General features: G+C 43.4%; 1 protein-coding gene across 1 annotated transcript in view; it reads right to left on the reverse strand.

Moving 5' to 3' along the window:
• LOC132955602 (glutamate receptor ionotropic, NMDA 2C-like) overlaps positions 1–22,582 on the reverse strand; it is a 57,689-nt gene that overhangs the window by 18,671 nt on the left and 16,436 nt on the right. The window contains exons 4-8 of the mRNA XM_061028513.1: positions 15,108–15,173; positions 13,218–13,406; positions 12,105–12,445; positions 11,552–11,666; positions 4,410–4,621 (exon numbers count right to left, since the gene is read on the reverse strand). Coding sequence (XP_060884496.1) covers positions 4,410–4,621; positions 11,552–11,666; positions 12,105–12,445; positions 13,218–13,406; positions 15,108–15,173 — 923 coding nt within the window. The remainder of the gene's footprint in view (positions 1–4,409; positions 4,622–11,551; positions 11,667–12,104; positions 12,446–13,217; positions 13,407–15,107; positions 15,174–22,582) is intronic.

Below are 22,582 nucleotides of genomic sequence, written 5' to 3' on the forward strand. Positions count from 1 at the left end.
AAAAGCATCCAATGAGAGCAGCTCATTATGTTTCGGGTCTTTTTGCAATTTGTTCCACTTTATACGCCGTTGTACCCAGTTCAGTACATTTGGAACGGACAGCATGTGTTCAGCGTATGTTGTACTGCTTAATCGAACAGCCAAACATTTTAATATTGGGTTTCAGTGCGGATTTGTTCCGCATAGATAGGCTCACTTAGAATAAGTCATCATCCGTCCAAAGAACGGGTTTTTAATGAGCCACACAACAAGTTTTAATCATGCTAAACATCTGCTCAGCATGGAAGCTGCTCCGACCACACACCAAGATTAACTGATTTATACAGCGGCAGCCTTCTCTCCCTCTTTACGTCTCCCCCCCCCCCCCCCCCCCCGTGTTGGTCAGAGTCCAGGGAATGCGACATGCCAGCCGGAGAGAGAAATTGTTTAAGAGAAACAGAGAGAGGGTAGGACAGGATAACACTGTGCCATGCTATGACAGATGTCCCCGTGTCCCAGAGATAAATCTTCTTTACTGGCAATCAATGTGCCATCGCACCCAACAACGGCTGCTACATATCACCCTAATTAATGTGGCAGCCATGGTCATCTCTGCAATCTGCATAACAGATACATAACTACAGACAAACACACACACACACACATACACACACACACACACAGTGTTAATAGAGTGAATGCGAACATGGCATTAATTGCTGTGTTGTTCGTTTTCTGTTTTCCCGTTGATGATAGCTAATTAATTGAAGCACAATGATCTATAATTTATGTATGCTAATGAATTTACAAGTAACAGTGGAGCTTGTAGACTTTGAGCTTGGCCAAATACTGTATAAACAGTTTGATTAATGTAGTGGTTCCACATTGTTGGAGTTGATGTTTATTTGTTTTTTTTTTGCTGAGAAATTAATTATGTTTGCTAAAAGCTATACCCAACAGAAAGTTAGCCTAGCTTAGCATCAAAACTTTTTATACAATTTGAGCTTGACATTTTGACATTTTATTCATTCTCCTATTTATTATGTTTTTATTGTGCTTCATTCTATATGTTATTTTACTTGTTTTTATATTGTGTTTTTTATGCTTGTACAGCACTTTGGTCAATCAAGGTTGTTTTAAATGTGCTATAGAAATAAAGATTGATTGATTGATCAAAACTGGAAACAAGGGGAAACAGCTATTTAACTTGTGTGTCTTTTGTATTTGAAAAGATTCAAGGAAATATATTGAGACCAATGAGATTTGGAGGGTGCTTGCAGCCAGATTATTTTTTTGTTAAATAAGTAAAGGGATCTGTGATGTGTAACTGTAACGCAATTTTCTCTGCACTAAAGTCAGGAGGATCCTACTGTGGCTTTAAAGAGTGTGTTATTTTACTTTTGGAGAGGCTCGTTGCTGCAGGTCAACGACACAGCAAAATGAATATGTAGCCACATAATCATCAACATGGCTGAGAGAGGAAATCCTCCAGGGAGAATTTTGGTTAAAAAAAACAAAAAACTCCTGAGTGCAAAGAGGAGCAACTGCAGGTGAAGTCTGAGGTGAAGGAGTCTTTTTGCCAACAGCAACAACATCAAAACTCGAGCATACAGAGCAAATGTGAACCTGAAGGCCTTTAAATAAGTAACAAAGTCAGAGACAAGGTGCGGTGGGTGTGGCAGGTAAGCTGTCAGTCACTGACAGACGAAACATCAAAACATGATTTCTGACTTTCTGACAAAACCAGTTTAACATGTGCCGAACAAGCAACAAATGTTTTTTTTTTGTTAATGTGAGTCTTTTATGATCTTTTTATTCGTTGAACTACATGTGGATGTCCTCTACTTGCAATTAACAGATTATTTAATAGATCATTAGATATATGGACGGTTGTGTTTTTCTTGTATGAATATCAGCATTTCATCAGCAAACTTAGTTTTTTTTTGTGCCTTTTTATTGGAGAGACAGGACAGTGGATAGAGTTGGAAATCAGGAAGAGAGAGAGAGTAGGGAATGACATGCGGGAAAGGAGCCACAGGTCGGATCTGAACCTGGGCCGCCCGCTTGGAGGACTACAGCCTCCACACATGGGTCGCACGCACCAACCACTGCGCCACCAGCGCCCCAGCAAACTTAGTTTGACCTAAAAGTTGAGCTCGACAATTAGTTCTTGAAAGAGAAGCTTTGATTTAAGAGATGACACAGGCCTAAAGAGCATGTTGTTGTGTTGTGTCCTCTTAAATAGGGGAAAAGGGGCTCATGTTAGACAGATTTCATAAGCTGCAGTTGTTGTGCTGTTAATGTTGACAACACTTTTTCAGAGCTTTGTCTGCAGTTGAGAAACAAACCAAATAGTCTATAAAGTGCATAATAGAGGCTGCTGTCCTCCAGGCGGGCGGCCTGGGTCCAGGTCGGACCTGTGGCTCCTTCCCCTCGTGTCGTTCCCCACGCTCTCTCTCCTCAACTTCTGACTCTGTCCACTGTCCTGTCTCTTAAATAAAGGCATAAAAAGCCCAAAAATAAACCTTTAAAAAAGGCATTATACTTAGTCACTTCTATATAAATAAAGTGAGGTAACATTTTTGTATGGGTACAAAAACTTAGCTGTGGGAAAATGTGACATGATATTCAGTCCTGCAAACAGCAATCTGCCCCCTCCCTCTCCGTTTCTCTGCCCTAGTTTAGAACTGAGTAGTCTCTGCAAACCTCCACACTTCATTAAACACGCCGTAATTGTGTGTGCTGAGTGTCTAAGCACTTTAAAAACACACCTCCGGTGTCAAACACAGATCGCAGCACGGCGGAAAACAGCCATTAAACAGCTATTAACTCTGTCTACCTACAACTGGTGCTAGTCAGGGATGCACAACGTCTTCATTATGTTCAAATCACACACAGACAATAGAGGTAAAAGTCTTACATAAATGTGCCCACCTATGGAACTAGTATCCACCTCTTTGTTAGCTCAGCTTTATCAACTCCACACAAGAGAGGTGTTTTCACAAATACTGGGAAAAGTTCCATGACTGTCCTGATATCACCGTTTCGCTTATTAATAAGTAAACACAAATTAAGGTGACCTAATTTATGATGTCGCTTCCATTACAAAAGGTTTTTCTTTGCAGCAGGACTGATAACAATACCATGTTGAGTCGAAAAGGGCTCGTCCTTTGAAATTAAAAATGCTCAAGCTCCAGGAAAGGCTGAAACACTCAGGCAGGCATGTCTTTTGAAGAATTATTTTTGGGCTTTGTCTGCCTTTAGAGAGACAGGACAGTGGATGGAGCAGAGAGAGAGAGAGAGAGAGAGAGAGAGAGAGAGAGAGATGGTTAGGAATGACATGCATGAAGGTAGCCGCAGGTCAGATTCAAACCTGGTGCTTACCGCCTCGAGGACTGCAGCCTCTGTACATGGGGCTTACAAGCTAACCATTTACCCACCGGCGCCCGCTCAGACAGGCACGTCGTGCCCCATTTGACTGTTCAACCCCTTACAGAAACGTCTTAACTCAACTTTATTCTCTGGATGGCAAAAACAGTCATTTCTGAGTTGACTGGGATAGTACTGTAAGTGAGCATTCCAGGTAGCTATAATGAGAGGGGAAACGCTTTCAGGTTTTCAGATTCCAACACACTCAAAGCCAGCTAGGCTAATGTTACTAGCATAGCATTAGCATAGAGGCCGGCAAGCCACAGCTGAGTGGAAACATAAGTGGAACTTGAAAAGCAGAGACCCTATGGTTTAATAAAGAGTGTTTAAAGGTATAATACGCAACTTCCAGAGGAGATGTCAAGTAAATGTTACATATCAGCACCACTGACTCTCAGCTGAGTATTTAACTTGAATTACCCCCAGGGGATAAATATCCATCCATCTATATCTATATCTATATATTTACATATCTATCTATCCATATCCATCCACCCATCCACCCACCCACTCATCCACCCATCTTAATTTAACTCATCCAATCTAATCCTTATTTTTACTTTATCTTATTTCATGGCTGGTGCATTTAGTTTAACCAGTGATGAGTTGTGGTTACAGCTACAGAAGCATAGCAGAAATGTCTGATAGGCTGAGCCATGTTTTTTACTTTATATCGCTAATGTTATAGTTATATTTCCAAATTACAATAGAAATAAGTTTTGTTCATCAGTTGTCTACCTGGAGGGGATTGTTGTTGTTTGCTTGACATCACAGTGATGTTATTCAGACTCTTAAATGGTCTTTTGAAATCCTTTTAACAGCTAATATTTGGATAAGATAATAAACCTGACCAACAGTTCCTGCTGACTTTGGGTCGTTGACTGTTTGAAATGGTCGGTGTTACAGCCGGATCTCCTTCTGAACGTTGGTTCTTATGTTCCACCCTCGTCTATACATGCAGATGAATCGAGATGGACATGTGTTTGTGTTGCCGTCTGTACCTCTCTGTTTGATTGGACTGGCGCCTACAGGGAACCGTGTTGCGGACACACGTGCCGGTGCCCGGGTCCACGTTCTCCACTATGACGAAGGGACGCTCCTCCAGCGTGGCCACAGTCAGGTGACGGTCATCTGACACCTGTTCCAGGAAGTTGCCGTAACGAGGCCAGACCGGGTAGCGAACCTGAAGGATCCCTCGAGCATACGTACCCACCTGGAGAGGAAAGGTAAGAAATAATACAACGTTTGAGTCTGTCATTTTTGCAGTCAGTAAGTTAGTTTTTACGTGTCGTTTGGAGATTTTCCCTTTGTGACATCACAAAGGGCAGTAACCCCTCCCCCAGGTGGGCGACACTCCCAAAGCGTTGTGTTTGATCTGCTCTCTAAATGTGCCTACTCACTGTAACCAATCTGGCATGGTGCAAGAAAGTCTAAGCCACATCCCCCTTCCAGAGAGGGGGCGTGGTCAAACACAGCTCATTTGCATTTAAAGCTACAGACACAGAAACAGCCTGTTCAGAGCAGGGCTGAAATAGACGGGTTTATAGGCATGATCAAATACAGGATCAGAGTGGATTTAGAACAAGACACTTCACAGACATGTTTTTGGGAGCTCTAAGACTTATATCAACTTGTTGGAGGAGGATAATATGTGACCTTTAAGCGATTTTAGCTCCACCTTATAGCAGGGATGCTATCAGTTACCAACACATAAAAGCAACATTTTACTCCTCCTACTGTGAGGTTTTTAAAAGCACCACTTTCTCCTCTAACCTACTACATCATACCTGCTGTTTGACAACTTTTACTTCAGTGTCATATCTAAACATTTCCTCCACAATGGCATCAGTGTTAAACTCTCAGCTTTGATATCCTCCCGCATGTCAACCCTCTCTCGCTTCACCTGTCTCGTCCCGTACACACTTTACAGGAAGATGTTTTTTTTTTTTTTTTTTGTGAAGATTAGCATGTGCTGACCTGGATGAAGAGGATTAGAAGATCAAAGAGCAGCAGAGTTGATTTATGCATACTGAGGAGACGGAAAAGTCAGACAAAAAAAAAAGCCATGGACTAAACAAAGAGGGAAACTGACAGCATCGATTTAATTATACATCCAAGCATGTGTTGTTGATTATTCAATTATTCATTTTCTTTTTTTCAACTGATTAGACAAATTGAAATGTCACTGTTCATAAATAGAAACTGCTCATGTGATCAGTGCTACTTTGTTTTCCTTGTGTGCGTGTGCATTTGAAATAAATGCCGCTTCAAAATGTTGGTTAGTAATTTGATTATTAGTATTTTTTATTTTGTTTTAATGTCAGAATTAGCTACTTCGGACCAGAAGCGCTGAGTAATGTCACTCCACACAAGGCGTAATCCCCTCGATGTTGCCACCAAGCTCAGCGAAACTCTGTGTGAGAGCCAGCACTGTTCGTCACGTCAGCCGAACCTAATGAGCCACACTGAGCTCAGCCAGCGCCGACTTACTGCATGTAAAACTCGCTCCCTCACAGCATCATGAGACCTCTTTTTTCACATCAGCTACTGATTTGTTCTGCTGCTCACTTACACTAGCGCTCTAACTTTGTCATACTTGGATGATGCAGACGACAGCATGAAGGTACAGTATGAAGTGTGAGGCGATGATTTGTTTCTGTGACAGACTGAAGACACAGAGATGTGAATCATCGTGCATTTCAATCTGTCTTTTGTGGGATTCTCACGGTTTTTCTTTTTCTCTCACAGAGCATGTTGAGCAGACACTGTCATCTACCGGATATGGTCAAACTTAACACACTGTTGGTAGGTGTCAAATTGTTATGCATTCTTGAAAATTGGTTGGTAATACAGTGTACAACCTAACTTGTTATGGATCTAGAAACAGGCAAAGAGGTAAAGTTGTGGTGGGCCTTAAGCCTTGCATAATTCCCGCCGCATAATTCTGTAAACAGCTACCACATGGAGTTGATCGTGGCCTCTCTAGTCAATGCTTGTGTTTCCACTGCAGGCGTCGTAGTCTGTCTCTGGGATGGCCAGAAGTGCCGCTCCACTCTAAACACATGGCCAGTCTATTTTTTTTCAACAGAGCTGGCTGCTCGCATGCATCGAGCCGAACAGAGCAGATCGTCTCGGACGGGTAGTCCTGTCAATTTAAAGATTAAACACATCGTACAGACTCCTGATGGCGTAACCCATCACTTGATCAGCATTACAGTACGTCAAGACAAGACACCACATTAACAGCGAATCAACTCGGAAAGGCGAGGTAACCTGTCGTTTTCACATTGTTGTCTTTATTCCTGCCTGTTCCCTAAGGCCCCATTTGAAAGCACTCACTCTTGTTGCCTTGCTAAGCGTTGCAATGCAGCATTGCTGTGAAAGTGGAAAATGTAGAGGAGTTATCCGTCGATAGGAGAGAAAACAGAAACAGGAAGAAAGAGGAAGCAGAGTGCGCATGGGGACAATGGCAGATATAATGGTAATAAATGCAGGTTGTAGGACCCCCCCCCCCCCCAAATATGTTTTGCCTGGGACCCCAACAAACTCTAGAATCGCCACTGACCATGGGTGAACTGCCTCATACCTCCAAGGTATAATTAAACCCTCTACACCACGGCTACCACCACTGAGTTCTTCTGCGTTCAGACATTTAGCTGTCAAAATACTCAGACGAACCTGTGGTTGCTCCTTCTCGGTCAATGCTCTCCTCTGTTCTGGCGTCACATTGAAGAAATGAGCTCCAAGCTGAAGTCAGTACAGCCAAATCACTACCATGAGCTACAGAGAAACCTGTTCAGACTTCACCTCAACAGCTTTGCTCAAAAAACTGAAAAATATTGGGGCGCTGGTGGCGCGGTGGTTGGTGCGCGCGCCCCATGTGTGGAGGCTGTCGTCTCAAGCGGGCGGCCCGGGTTCACATCCCACCTGTGGCTTCCTTCCCACATGTCGTTCCACACTCTCTCTCCCTGATTTCCAGCTCTATCCACTGTCCTATCTCTAAAAAGCCCAAAAATAAATCTTCAAAAAAAAAAAAAAAAAACTGAAAATATTTTCAACAATGACACTCAGACTTCATTGGTGACATCATGCTCTTGCTCCTACATGTTTCAAATGCACCTCTCGTAATTCTCCTTGAACACAAATGAATATAGAGTACAATCTTAAACCTCCTGATGTCAAACCAGTTGAATTGGACCGAGTTGAGGCAGAAAACAGAAGTGTTTTAAAAGTCCCATTATTCAATCATTCCTCTTTCTAAAGGTAGTAATGATAGCAACTCAGGCGGCTCTGAGACAGAACAAACAACCCGGCTGTCGAGCAAATAGCCGAACCTGACTCAGCATTTGCCTTCATGTGTGGCAGCAGAGCCAGCGCAAACTCTTGGTGGATAACAGTGATTACATCAAATTGGCCGTAAGTGTCTCCTTTGGGAGAAACTCGTCTTGAGAGAGTTGATGCAGCAGCACGCATAAACAATTAAAGTCCACCGCTGGATTCACAAACAAATCCATGAACACTAAAGGATGCTACATGGAAACCTCCAGCATGATATACGACAAAAGACAAAATGCTTATAACTGTTAGCACTGCCAAACCCTTCTCATAATGTAAATAAAAATGCTGAGCAACGTCTGACGATCTGCCAAACTCACAGATCTATAAGCTTCACTCACTCAGGACTCTTTGCACTTTGGATGTTGATGTCATATGTTGTTGTTTTTGTGCTGTGCTGTCATTCATGTGAGCTGCGTGCACACTGATGCCTTTTAACAACTGAAGTTCCTAACAGATCAATAACGTTATTTGAATTGAATTGAATTTCTATAGATTACATTCCATCATTTTGCCAGCACCTGGAACAACAGGACCGAGCCCAGCACCCATTTTCTCTCATGAAGGCCCAATGGAAAGAGTGATTCCCCCTCCTATGTAGCTAAGAAAATGGTTTCTGTTTGTGATGTTTTGAGATAATTGCTGCTGCTGTCACCACTTTGCAATTAAATATGACTTTGTCAATCAACTTCTGACTGATGATGAGCAAAGGTCAAAACTTAACATAGAGCCATTTATTCTTCTGTTTCCATAAACTTAAAGATAAAATCCTGTCAATCTTTTTAAATAGATGTCATCTGCAAGGTCCTATCACAGTTCTGGTTGTGGAAATTCATTAATTTGTGACACTGATTGCAACATCAGCATTAAAAGTGATTTTTCTGTCCACACGAAGAATCTAAATCACATTCTTCTTTCAGCTCCGCTTTTGGTCTCCAACAAATCACCGGGCAAATATCTGGCACTCCCATGCTCCACCACGTTCACAGACAAGTCGTTCATTTTGTCTGTCTGCTGTCTGGTGCTGGGCAATCAGCATGCAGACACTTCATCAGAGTCTGTTTTTTTTTTTGTTTTGCTCTGAAAACTGCTGTGAGCTCCTGCTGGAAATGAGGTTAATCAGAGTAGTGAAAGCACCACGTAGACACCCAAATTAGCAGAAAGCCAAAACAACCAAATACTTGATCATTGGTTGTTTTGATGCTCTGGCAGAAGAGTTTTTTTAAAGAAACTCTCCGGCCAAATCTGAACTCAATTAAGAGGGACAGAGATGCAGAGACAGGTGATACATCTTTGTGGCTTGCTCATGACAAGCACATGGTACACCATCGTCTGATTCACTGATGTTTTCAACATTGTTGAATGCAGCTTTACACGGTAAATGGACTTGAGCTTGTAAAATTATTTTCTGGTCTTCTGACTTGAGAGGTCTCACCTAACCATTCACACACTGACGGCAGAGGTTGCTAAGGTGTTGCATAAATATGCACACGCCTCTGACAAAGCAGCGGGAGCAACTTGGGATTAAGTGTCTTGCCCAAGGACACATTGGACATGTGGCTGCAGGAGCTGGGAAATCGACAGACGACCAGCACTACCGCTGAGCCACAGCCGCCCCATTTAATCATCCGTTCTCTGTGTCTAATCCACAGGTGGAAGAGCTGAGGTACGTCGAAGTGAAAAAAGGAGAAAAGACCCAAGTGGCCAAGCAGAAAAAAAAAAACCCTTTACTTTCCAGACTGTCACCCAAAAGCCTCTTCAGACAGTGATAAGAAACAACATCATGTTAAACTGTCAGTGTCACAATGGAGGAGAGACACATGAAAAGAGCAGGTAGACCAGTTCCCGTCTTCACTATGATGAGACACATCCCGAAGAAAAGGAGGAGGACAATGATGACTGAGCAGGTCGTAATGGAGCACGCTGAGGAGTATCTTTCTACGTATAAGTGGTGTCTTAGGCCCTTTTTTTTTCTGACTGCAAGCGTCTTTTTTCAATAGTTTTTCTATAAGTAGAGAGCGTTTGAAGCAGCTGTCGGCCACCTGAAAAAAAACGCAGCACCCAGAATCCCTTTTCAGAGCTCTTTGCCTTTTTTTGTGCGCCCGCTCTGAGCGTTTTCGAGTTAAAAAAAAAATCTTTAAAACTTTTCAGAAAAGGCGCTGTTGACCTCACCAGCACTCTTTTCAAAATAGAAGATATTCCCCATATTTTAGCCTCCTACTGATCGTGTCTTGTACCCACATCCTCTTTGCTCCGTGACTGATCGTGAGAAAAAAAAACGATCTCAAATATAAAACATGCAGTGCAAAGCAACGGAGCCGTGTCGGTCATACAGCAGCCGTCGTCAACAGACTGTTGTCATAGAGACGGCACGGACGCCCAGCCCTTTTATTCTCAGGGCACAAACGCTTCATACAAGAGCTCCCAAGCGCAGAGTCAGCGCTTTTCTGCCCGGAGAGAACGCCAGGTGGACACGGGGCCTTATTGCTAAAATTGAGTGGAAGCAACAGCGACACATCCACACCCAGTCTGGTAGTCATGAATACATAATGTATGGATTAGGTGATTGTGAGGTTGGCTTGTGGCTGTATAAGATCAACACACACATCCCAACCTGAACCCCACTTCAGCACAATTACATGTCCGCATTCATACACACATTAATACATACACAGCATCCAGGAGGCGACATTGATGAAGTAGGTTGGTCTTTGCAGGGTAGAAATAAATGAGTTCAACTGTAGCTGTGAGATTACATTCAGGTCCCTCTGTTTAGGCGCAGTTTTTTCAACACAGCCTTAGGCGTTGAAAAGTGTGTGCGTGTGAATGTGTGTGTGTGCAGGGGGGCTGAAAATGCTGAAGAAAATTGCACGGCGCCCTGATGATGAAATGGGAGGAAGTGGAAGCTGCTGCGTCAACGGAAACACAGACAAACAATATTATTGATTTGAAATGATATCTACAGTGTTCAGAGTATGATAGGATTTGTTTAATGATCAATTGTAACATTTTTAATCCACTTTGTTTCTCGCCTTCCCCCCCGCCCCCCCCCCCGCCCCCCCCCCCGCCGCACTTGAATGCATCTCGACACCTCCAATGCAACAGGCGTAAGCTCCGTGCATCCAGAGCGGAGGTGCGAGACAAAACATGATTCGTGAGGTAAGAGAGACGACAAGGGCATGCCGGCGATTTAGAAACAACGGGAAGTTAGTCATTGTAGTTTGTCCTGCTGATTTTGGACATCCACCAACACAGACTGCACAGCTGGTGCTGCAGCGAACGATGTGACTCACAGCTAAGTGAATCAGTTAAGGTCCTTTAAAGCCTTAGTGCAGGGTTGTAGTAATATTTATCAAAATAACATACTCCACTTCTGAGTCGTAAGTCAAGTCACGTAGATAGTCTAAGGCAGCTAGTTGGAGGAGTAAACAGGTTTTCAGAATCTTCAAAGGTAAATTGTCACTAAAAGTCAGGTCAGCTTTGTTTTAAGTTAAAATTCCAGGTTTTACTCTTTGATTCATGGAGAAATGTAAGGCTAGATTAACTGGGTTGTGTTGGAATATTTTTTTTGCAAATGCAGCCGACAGCGTCAGTTATCTGGGAGTCCGTAATGACATTCATGCATTTGATCTTTGTCAGATTTATTATGCTGTGGCTGATCGTCTCAGCTCATGCCAGTCCTCTGTACAGTTGTTACTACTCTGTACTCTGTGTCATCAGCATACACGAGATCAAACATCTCTTTGTCCCGTGCCATCAGAGCCAGTATTGTTTTTTTTTTTGTTATTCGGTTTCAGGCGCTCATTACCTTGTCCCAGAGTCTCTCCCGGTCCAAAGCGACGAGGATCATGGCCGGGTTGGACAGGAAGCCCTGGTTGTTGAATGACAGATCTCTTCTTTCCCACGTCACGTTCAGCATGTGCCTGATTCCCCATAGAAACATAAAGTCAGACCAAAATATGCCACCAAGGACAAGATAATTAGCATATTCATTTACACAGATAAACACACACAATGATCACCTCCTAATTAAGCCTAAAGCTCCCCTGGGAGGGGAGAGGGGGGGGGGATAACGTGGGAGACAAGAAGAAGCTCATTAGGGAATGATTGAGGCGGCTGATTGGTGGAGGGCAACGTGTTCCTGCTGAGTGATTTTCTGGCTGTTACGATATACAGCCATGACAGATTTGGCTGTACATAATTAATCCAACTTCATTTGCTCTCAGATCACGTTTGCCTGAAACTTAAAACTGGATGCTTTGTGGTCATAAGATCGCATGAAAGTGCTCTTCTTTCCATGCATCAGTAACAATAACTCAATGACGAGTTGTGTTGAGGCCGACAAAAACAAAAGCCCTCACCTGAACAGGGTGATGTTGTCAGATTGTTTCGACGGTTTGTTGCAGTCTCCGTGTCCCTCTGGAATATATCCGTACTGCTTCTTGAAGCTCTCGGCTCCTTTCGCTACGATGGCGACGCCCTCCCTCACCCGCTGCCGCAAGCTCTTCCTCCACTGGTCCGTAATGACGCCGATAACTCCGATAGGGAAGCTGGCAGGTGGGGGGCTGTCGGGGTTGCCGACGGCCGGGCTAGGGAGGATCCAGATGTAGCCCGGCCCCAGCAGGCCCACCTCACCCGCCTGACGGAACAAGTACTGCGCCTCCTCGTAGGAGCAGTACGCCAAGAGTACCTGAGAGTCCACCTGCAGACAGGAAAGTTTTTGTCAGTGGTGACTCACAGGAAAGAGAGACAAAAAAACTCAAACTGAAACGTTACACTCAGGGCTAGTTGGGACGTTTTTGCTATGGCCAGATTTAAAATAAAACAATTTAAACACTAAATTGATACCTTTCTTCACACACACCAGTTTTTTCCTTCGACCTAAGTCATTAAAAAAAAGGAAAGAACGTTAAGTAACTGCTAGCTTAACTGTTTTCTGGACAAACTAACGTAGCTAACGTGAACTTCCTGTCGAGTTAAAACTGTAAAATATGTAAAATATGTATTTTGATGGACATGTGTTTCATTACATTGACAACTCCGTTTTAACTTTAAGCATTTAAAGCTGGAAGATTTAAAATTAAATTTTAGTAAAATACATGCCATTACAGAATGAGAAGATGACTGTGTGTGCTAGCATAATCTTTGTCAGAAGGCTAATTAAGATAAAACACGTTTATCCATGTAGCCAACGATAAAAACATCAGAGTCAAACATTTATTTTAAAAATTATTGTAGATTGTTGCTAGTGAAATATTTGGGGCCTGACAGTTATAAAGTTAGTGATGCTAGACTGCTGTAACTGCTTAGCTTCATTCAGAACATCTTTCATTTTTAAAGCTTTTATTGTGAAACACAACTTTATAAAGAGCTTGTTTGGATAGAATTGTTTGATTTTGAACGCCAACAAAAAGATGAATTAGAGAATAGCTGGTTCGACAAAAACCCGAGGATTCTTGTATGTCTTATTGCACCTGCTGAAGCATGCGCCTGGTCCTCACGTCATTTGCCCCGACCGACATTTCCAGAGACATGACATCCTGGAAATTCCACAGGAAATAAGAGGTATCCGTGTAGGACTCGACGATGTCCACAAAGGTGTCGTAGCCTGGCAGCAAGCTGGTGATCACCGCAAACTCGCCCCAGTCGTACTCCTCCATGAGCTGAAACAGGAAGAAGGAAGTCAAATCAAAAGGTACCCAAGGTAGTTTGGTTATAAAAGGTGGGCACAAAATATATATTGTTAAGGACTGGTGATGATAAGACTTCAACATCCGGCTTCCGCAGTCACTTAGCTTTTAGCTTAGCATTAAGAGCAGAAACAGGAGGAAACCAGTCGCTTAAGTCCGGCACATGGGTGGCCATGAGAGGACAAACTGTTGTGACAAATTTATTCTGCAGGCATGAAAGTTAAAATAAAATATTTTAATTGTTGCCAAAAGATTTTAGGATATTTGAGCTACGTCTTTGAACATTGCACTTGTTAATAGACTTCTATGGGCTTTTAAGGGGAGAGAGAGGGAGAGAGAGAGAGAGAGAGAGTGGGGGAGAGAGAGAGAGCGAGAGAGAGAGAGAGAGTGGGGGAGAGAGAGAGAAAGAGAGAGAGAGAGAGAGAGAGAAAGAGAGCGATAGAGAGAGAGAGAGAGTGGGGGAGAGAGAGAGAGAGTGGGAGAGAGAGAGAGAGAGTGGGGGAGAGAGAGAGAGCGAGAGAGAGAGAGAGCGAGAGAGAGAGAGAGTGGGGGAGAGATAGGGAGAGAGGGAGAGAGAGAGAGAGTGGGGGAGAGAGAGAGAGCGAGAGAGAGAGAGAGAGTGGGGGAGAGAGAGAGAGAAAGAGAGAGAGAGAGAGAGAGAGAAAGAGAGCGATAGAGAGAGAGAGAGTGGGGGAGAGAGAGAGAGAGAGAGTGGGAGAGAGAGAGAGAGAGAGATAGAGAGAGAGCGAGAGAGAGAGTGGGGGCGAGAGAGAGATAGAGAGCGAGAGAGAGAGTGGGGGAGAGAGAGAGAAAGAGAGAGAGAGAGTGGGGGAGAGAGAGAAAGAGAGAGTGGGGGAGAAAGAGAGAGAGATGGAGAGAGAGAGATAGAGAGAGAGAGAGAGAGAGTGGGGGAGAGAGAGAGAGAGAGATGGAGAGAGAGAGAGATAGAGAGAGAGAGAGAGAGAGTGAGAGAGTGGGGCGAGAGAGAGAAAGAGAGAGAGAGAGAGTGGGGGAGAGAGAGAGAGAGAGAGAGACAAGAGAGAGAGTGGGGGAGAGAGACAGTGGGGGATGACGGGCAGGAAAGGAGCCAAGGGTCTGAGTGGAACCTGGGGCGCCCACTTCAAGGACTGCCTCCTCCGTACTGTACACGGGCTGCACGAACTCCGCCTTTTTAAGAGGGATTCATGTTTTAAAGGAGGTGTTCGCACATCCAACTTTCGGATGAAGTAGGTGCGTAGGACATTGAACTATCCCGCACTCTGCTCTTATAAGGCATCACCAACCTACCAGAAGAAACAAATTCACACTGTTTCGGTCCCTCTGAACCTCCACCAAGTGCATTAAGAGGAATCAATGAAAAAAAAAAAATTCCTTCCAAGCTCAGACTCGGTGTTTCTGTGAAGGTATCCACTACATAATGAAGTACAACAGATTTAACTCTTATTGACTCCCAAAGCATCAGTAACTAAAAATCCTCTGATCTCGTAATTGGCAGACGGAACAAAAACAGATTTTCTTTGTGTGAATCTGGTCCTTCAGATCAGGTATCCTACTGATTATTGGGATGTCCCTACATGTTGCCAGTCTGCTTGAGGAGTCCCAGTTGGTCGGATTGACCCGAAACATTGTTTAATCGAGGTTTGGTACTGTGACACTGTAGACATGTTTCTTTACCTTGAACATACAAATAACCTGCTGCTCCAGAGACGCTCCCATCTGCAAGAAGGACGACCCCTCCGACTGTAGAAAGAAAGAAAGAGAGAGAGACATATTTAGGGATTCTAAGGGAAGTCTTTTCATGGGGAAAGGTGGATAAAAAAACTTCTGCAGAGCCGGTTTGACTCAACGATGATTCAGCAGAATGGATGTTTGCTGTTGCAGTAGCTGCCTTCTTGCCCATGAGTTTCAACATCGGAAAAACAACGAAATTCATTATACAGCTGTCAAAAACTGTGGTAAAGTATTTCTCTCTGAATGAGGTCAGGTAAAATATCAGGGACAAATCCGCTGACCAAAATTCACTGTTCAACTTTCCGACACGATAGAAGCTAACAGCCACGACGGGTTCTTCAGGTTGACTCGTCCGCTGCTCTTCATTTGAGCAGCGCCTCTAACGTTGTCACTGCTGCAGAGCATTGGAATTTGAATAAAACTTTGCCACTGCAAGGACAGTACACTTTCATAATAATTTGTCCGCTTGTTCAATAAGCATACTTTTTTTACTTTATAAAAAAAACCCAAAAAAAAAAAACCATCTCTGTTAAAAGTCATGAAGCAACGCAGCGGAACCGCCACCAATTAAGTTGATGAGAAGTGACAAAGGGCAAAAAAAGCAAAGGAATACATTTTCCGTGAGCTACGCTGGGAAATCTGCAGCTAAATTGGCTTTATGCAACGTTTAAAAAAATCCTCATGAATATCTGCTTTGTCCTTTAAAGCACTGAGGAATGGACAAAATGAACAACATTACTGCAGCTTTCCAATACACTCTTATTCCCTACAACAATACCTAGACATGCAGAGTGATGTGTGATGTGATAAATGAATATTTATATCCCAGTTATCACCTTTACTGTCTCTCACATGTCACAATGTAGCTCTGATTGTCCATATTCATCCTCGATCTGCTGGTGCAAGTGTCTTCAAACTGCAAAGACTCAGTCCTGCTGCTCTCTTTCTGTCAGGCAGGGGAGGACCAGTGTTGTACAGTGTGTGTGTGTGTGTGTGTGTGTGTGTGTGTGTGTGTGTGTGTGTGTGTGTGTGTGTGTGTGTGTGTGTCGGCATACATTTGCATATTGTGTGTTCTTGTGGGCTGACAGATAAGATGGAAGTTATCACAGCCTGCTGAACCCGCGTCCTTCATACAGCATTCGAAAAAAAAGTAGGCTACAATGATTGTGGGGGGATGGGGAGGGGGGGGGTCTAGTTATGAGTGAGAGGGCCAGATACAGACGCTGTGAGAAAATTATTTGAGAAAGAAAAATCGAAATAGTTGTGTTGGTTAGCCGTAGCCGTCAACCTTCTTCGACTGGGAAGTCAGCTAGCATTGTCAGCAATACAATACATTTTTATCAAGGAGTAAAAGTTAATCGAGTGATGTTTGAGTGATTGACAAAAGACATCGATGACATAAAGTAACTGGGTTAAATTTGGTTTGAATTGAAAATGAGTTGTAACTATGATGTTGTTGCAATTGTCTTAATATGGATGTCTTTAATCTTATTATTAGACTATAACAACATGTTGAAATCAAGTCATTTGGGTATGGGTCTAAAGGAGGCTTTCAAATACAATTTTGGGCCTTTAAATGACCAAAACCTTTAATTTCACAAAGGAACACCAGTACCTTATGTGCACATACTGCATAAGGACAGTACACATAGTAAACACAGGCTGCACTCAAGAGAAAAAGTCGAAAACTATTCAACATTTAACCAAATTTATTGTGCCGTCAGGATTTCCTGGTCATGCCTTTTAAGTTGAAATTGTGTAAAACTGGATGCATTAAAAGGGAAATGTACAGGGCCTGTATTTCTGAATGAGTGATGTAAGCAGGAGTAAGACCATGCAGGCCTTCGCCAGATGTAGAAATCTTTTAATTGCATTCAATAATGGACATGGAGCTGGTGCAAGAGGGTGATGATCAGGGCAATATGTCCGCAGCACACTTCACTAAGTGGATGGAGAAAATCTTTGAAATCTCAATCGTCACACATGTATGAAGATGGGAAAGTCATGCATGATAGATGAGAGTACGAGAGAGAGAGCGAGAGAGAGAGAGAGAGAGAGAGAGACGAGGAGCTAGTGTTAAACTGTCAAGAGCCTCTTGGGACCAGGTTTTGGATCCTCTAGTCTCTGAGGTGACTGACTGTCATCCCTCCTTCCTGTTGCTCAGAGTCCCCGCAAAGCCCCAGAGAGACGTTCAGCCCGAGGAGTACCACAGGAATATCACAGCCGCTTCTCTCCTTCACTCACTTTAACCGTTTTTTTATCTCCGCCTGAGCCCGTTTGAGAGAGAGAGAGAGAGAGAGAGAGAGAGAGAGAGAGAGATTCACCTCCGCAGGCTGAAACTCTCATAGACCACTGACTGGGCTGCTCACCAGAAGAGCTATAAAAATAGCAGTACAAAAGCATGTCAGGCTGACAGTGAATAAATAAAAGATGGCTCTGGATTGGCAGCTCTGGTTGGGGATATAGTTGCTCTTTGTCTGATACTCGTTTTTTGTCAAAGCTCAAGCTGAAATCTGGCTCACTTCAGTGTCACAAACCCAAAACACACAGACGTTGCCGTAGTTTAGCTGCGATGAAGGTTTTGCAAACATCTTCATCATGATGCCGGTTTCTAAAAAGTTCAATACATGTTTCATCATCCATTAGCATTAACTGAGCATTGACTTTCCTACTTTTTTTCTCCAATGAAATTAAACAGAGTTAACCCCTCCCCCTCCGTCCCCGTCCGCTCCTTCCTCGCCTTCCTCGCTCGCACCACCTTGGCGGTGCGGCTGTCACACGCACAGACGTAATTAGCAGTCCCGCTGCAGGAGCGTATGGTAATGTGACAGGGAGACGACGGACACGGTTGTTGCCCGGCTCCCACAGGGGGGAGAACAGCGCTTGCAAACCCCCACCCCCCCCCCCCCCCCACCCTCCGTGCTGAGAGACAAAAAGTGTGGGTCAAACAGGAAGCAGGTCGCACACACAGATGCTCGCTCACAAATAGAATTCGATACACATCTATCTGTGTGTGCAGAGTCGTTTCACGTTTCTGTGGTGAAGTCGACAAACGGGAGCTTCGGTCTCTTGTGGAGGGACGTAGAACTCATAAGCAGCATTTTAAAGAAGTTAACGTTTAAGTATTAACGCTTTCTGCTACTTGATGCTTCTGGTCTAACTGTTTTTTATTTACTAGCACATTTCTTATTTCAAAGGTGAATTTGTGTATTTAGGATCTGCGTACAAAGACACAACCCAGAAACGTAATAATTTAACGTAGTATATGTTTTGTGTAAAGAAAAAGGCTGTGCGTCATCTCTAGAAAAAGTTCATCTAAATACTTCAGAAAGCAGCTGTAGCCTACATTACTGTGGATCTTTGCTTAAGTGTTTATTTAATATCTGGAGACAATCATTTCTATCGCTATCTGGATACATTTTCCCAGATTCAGACAGAAAGCAGGTAAAGTGACCCTGAAAAACAATCCAGATTTTAGCATCGGTCAAAGCTAACAATCGCAGAACTGATTCGTTTTCAACCGTGGAGGGTTGGAAGGCAGCAGCAGGTATATAACCGGAGAACTCACTCCCAAAAAACATTAGAGACTCCCCCACACTCACCTCCTTCAAGAAATCCCTCAAAACTCACCTCTTCAACATTGCCTACAACCACTAACTCCCCCCCCCTCCCCCTACTTTACTTCTTCATTGTACTGTCCTCGTCGTTTTTTGTTCTGTTTTTATGGTTTTATATTTTGTCAAAGCGTCTTTGGGTTCCTAGAAAAGCGCTATAAAAAAACAATATATTATTATTATTATAGTTAATTTTGACATCTAACTCAAAAGCATTTGGTAAGGTTGACCGACTGCCCAAATTATTTGTCCGTAATGTGAAGCTGGGAGGAGGCCACAAGGGTGCTTTCATTCCCAGCAATCATGACCTGTTTGTGGAGTTTCTAGTCCACAAGGCCTGAAGAGCGTGACAGACGTGAAGAGTGGGGGGTCGGGGGAGGGGGGGGGGGGGGGGGTGCCAGAGAAGTGCAGAAGGAGAAAACAGAGAATTCAGGTCAGTCAGGCAGAGAAAAAAAAAAAAAAAAACACTGGCTTATTGCATCAAATCTGTCCAATTTTACAAAGTCTGAGTCGAGACTATAACTCCTGAAACATAATCCTCTAATGACAGCGTCAAACCGTAATAAACGATGTTGCGTGCTGGAATATTCCAGCTCATCATTTCCTTTAGCTTCAAAAAAAAAAAAAATCCATCATCATAATCTGCACATTTAAAAAGAGAAACTCAGGTGCTCCTGTTTACTGGTAAACACGGAAATCTGTCAGCTTTGTTTACTCCAGACTTTATCATCATCCACAACCACAAACACTCATCACTTCATGTCAGTAACCTTTGAAGAATAAGAGCCGTCTCGTGAGTGATCCAAACATTCAGTCTATACTGAATCAAAGTGACGGATCCCAAAAGTCTTCGATGGTAGATTTGATTTTTCCCGTTCTTCATTTGGAGCGGTTTTGACTGAATCCTCATTTATTAACAGCAGTTTTTTTTTTTTTTTTTTAACAAATGCAAGGCACGTTTATTTAACCGTTAAACCGCCATCTTTTCAAACACTCAGTCATATCTTGGAGCTTTTGGATGTATGTTATTTTTTTAAGTCAGTCCAGCGCAGGGGGTGGAGCAGCGATTTTAAAAGTGCGGGTGTTTTAATGCTAGTATATTACCACCCTCTAGCAAATCAACACATTCTGTCTCATTTAATGTCCAGTAACTAATGTTAGCCGACACATCATACAACAAGACAAAGTTACAAAAGATTATAATTAGACACGAACTTCATGAACATCCATTGTGAGTAACCCAGTTAGCTCTGAAAACGAGATTCAAAACTGCTCTTTGTGATGCTTTTATTTTCCTTTTCTTATTGCCTTGTGCCTCAGTCTCTTTATTTCCGGTCTTCAAATATAATGTGCTTTTATTTTGAAAAACTGCAAAGGGGACTTCCGCTTCATCGTTAAGTTACGGGAGTAAATAAATACAGCTAAAAGAACAACCAAGAGGAGAAAATGTTACACTTACGTTGTTTTGTGAGGTGGATTTATCTTAAAAACATCTGTTTGGGTGATTAACTCTCTTTCAGAAGGATGCTACATGTAGCATGTATCCATGTGTTAGCTCTGAGCTCTGACTCAGACAGTGATGAGTGACAGGAGGATTAAATGCACGTAACTTTACCGTTCTTCAACTGTAACCAAACAGCTACGATTGGCTTAATTGTCACTTAATAAATCTTACTTGACCAATAGGTTTTCATGGATGACTAGTAAAAAGTGTGGGGGATGAAATTACGTTTCAGTGAAAGTGTGGGGGTCGCAACACCCACAACACCCACGGGTGAGACGCGCCTGGTCCGGCGTGTTTTAAAAGGTTTTTTCTGTGGATCTGGGTTAGGGGTTAGGGTAAAGCCCCTGCTGCCAGTAGAAAAGAGCTTCACCACTTCTTTCAAGTCAGACTCACACAGAAAGTTCAAGTTATTGTTAGTCTCCAAGCAGCCTGTTCACACTGATTGAAGTTCTTCAGGTGTTACCTCCTGAGAACGGGCACTAAGAGCAGTGCGACGCCTTTAAGGGCCACCAACGCCGTTTACTGGCTCCCAGCGCCCTAACGAAACAACCTCGGCATCCGCTGGTGTTTCGTCGCTGCACTCACAGCGCTCTCAGCTGAAGATAGTTCAACTTTTAGAAAACTGCTGCACGTCATTGTCACACTTCTCCCTCACTGACCAATCAAAAAAAAAGGGAGACTAGTGCACACACACACTAGTCTAAGAAGGATTCTAATCATAATCGTTTCTTGTTATCATACCAGGAAAAGTTGTTCATCAGATAGTAAAATAAAGTGCCGAATAATTTAAAGTTCTGTTATCAGTAAAGCTCTTGTTGTTTCTGAGGAGCACACCCCCCCCCCCCCCCCCCCAACCTCCTCTCATCCTCCTCCCTCTTCATCCTGCTCTACTACTCCCATGACTCAACATCTGGATGCAGCACCCTCTAATGATCACCCGGCACACTGCAGTGACTCACAACCAGCCAGCCAAGAACACACACACACACACACACACACACACACACATACATTAAGACAAAACACACTGAACCTCTGATTTCAAACTCCTCCGAGAGACACGTTGCAATATTTTTTCCTGTTTCCCTCGCAGGCCCCATTCAACAGTCTTTACGCCTTTTTGTCTCCGCTCTCGCTCTCTCTCTCTCTCTCTCTCTCTCTCATTTCCTCCTCTTCGCCTTCGCTTGATGTGTGTTCTGTCTGACAAAAGACACACTTCCTCTCTTCCCTTCGGTCTTTTCATCTTTGCCTCGTTCCCTCCTTCCTCGTTGTTTGCCATAGAGAGATCACTGAGACAGGAACCAGAAATAGGCAGCCCGGGCGGGTGCTGCTTCTTTTTAAAAAACCGCCATCAAAGATTCTCATCATCATCATCATCATCAGGCTATTGATAATCAAGCACCATTGAGCTCTTTTATCACCTCGGAGAATCACACATAAGTCTTTTTCCATCCAATCCACCTGTCCCATTGTGCCAGACACCTCTGACAAGCTTTTTTTTGACAACAAAAAAGGGCATAAGAGAGAGGAAGAGGCCGAGGGAGAGAGTGAAGAGGAGGGCTGAGTGAGGCCTTTCGACAGGCAGACCTCAGAGGAGAGTGCTTTACTCTTTGTGTTATACAGAGAACTGTCACTCAGTGCTTTGGGTGTGTAAAACAAACGGCCGCTTAGTCCGATAGATAACCTTTGATCTGTGCATTTCACTGTCAGTCAGAGAGGTTAAATAACTTTAAACCACGGCTGATCAGGTCTGCAAAGTTTAAAAAAAAACAGAGAGGGATGATAAGTCATGAAGGTCTCGGGCGGAGCAGGCCTTAAAGTCGTCTCTAAGACATCCTCCCAAACTCTCAGCTTTGTCATAAAAATAAGAATCGTATAAGAACGGGAAAAATGTCTGAAACAGCATAAAATTCAATACTTTAAAAGTTTGTACATTCAAATGTGTTACAGCTAATCCCTTCATTCTATTATTATGGAGATTTCTCGTAATAAGCAGCTCACTTGCTGCTAATTACCGTAAAATATAGTTTGCACCGGTATATAAGAAAGAGTCTGATTTTGGGGGTCCCCCAGAGAGGACAAAGGTTTGAACTGTCTTCCTGCGGGACGATTTCTATTGTGTTCAGAGAGAGAGTCCACGACGTGCAGAGTCTGTGTCACTCTTTTATAACCATTTGATTTAGACTTGTGGATGTTGCACTCCTACTAGCTACAGTACGGTAGTTGAGCTGCCTGCGGTGATAATCGTGAGTCTCTCTGCCTACCTTCTATGGTCACTCATTGACTTTAAAATAGGAGTC

Source organism: Labrus mixtus, chromosome 21 (assembly GCF_963584025.1).
Source record: "Labrus mixtus chromosome 21, fLabMix1.1, whole genome shotgun sequence".
Classification (NCBI taxonomy): Eukaryota; Metazoa; Chordata; class Actinopteri; order Labriformes; family Labridae; genus Labrus; species Labrus mixtus.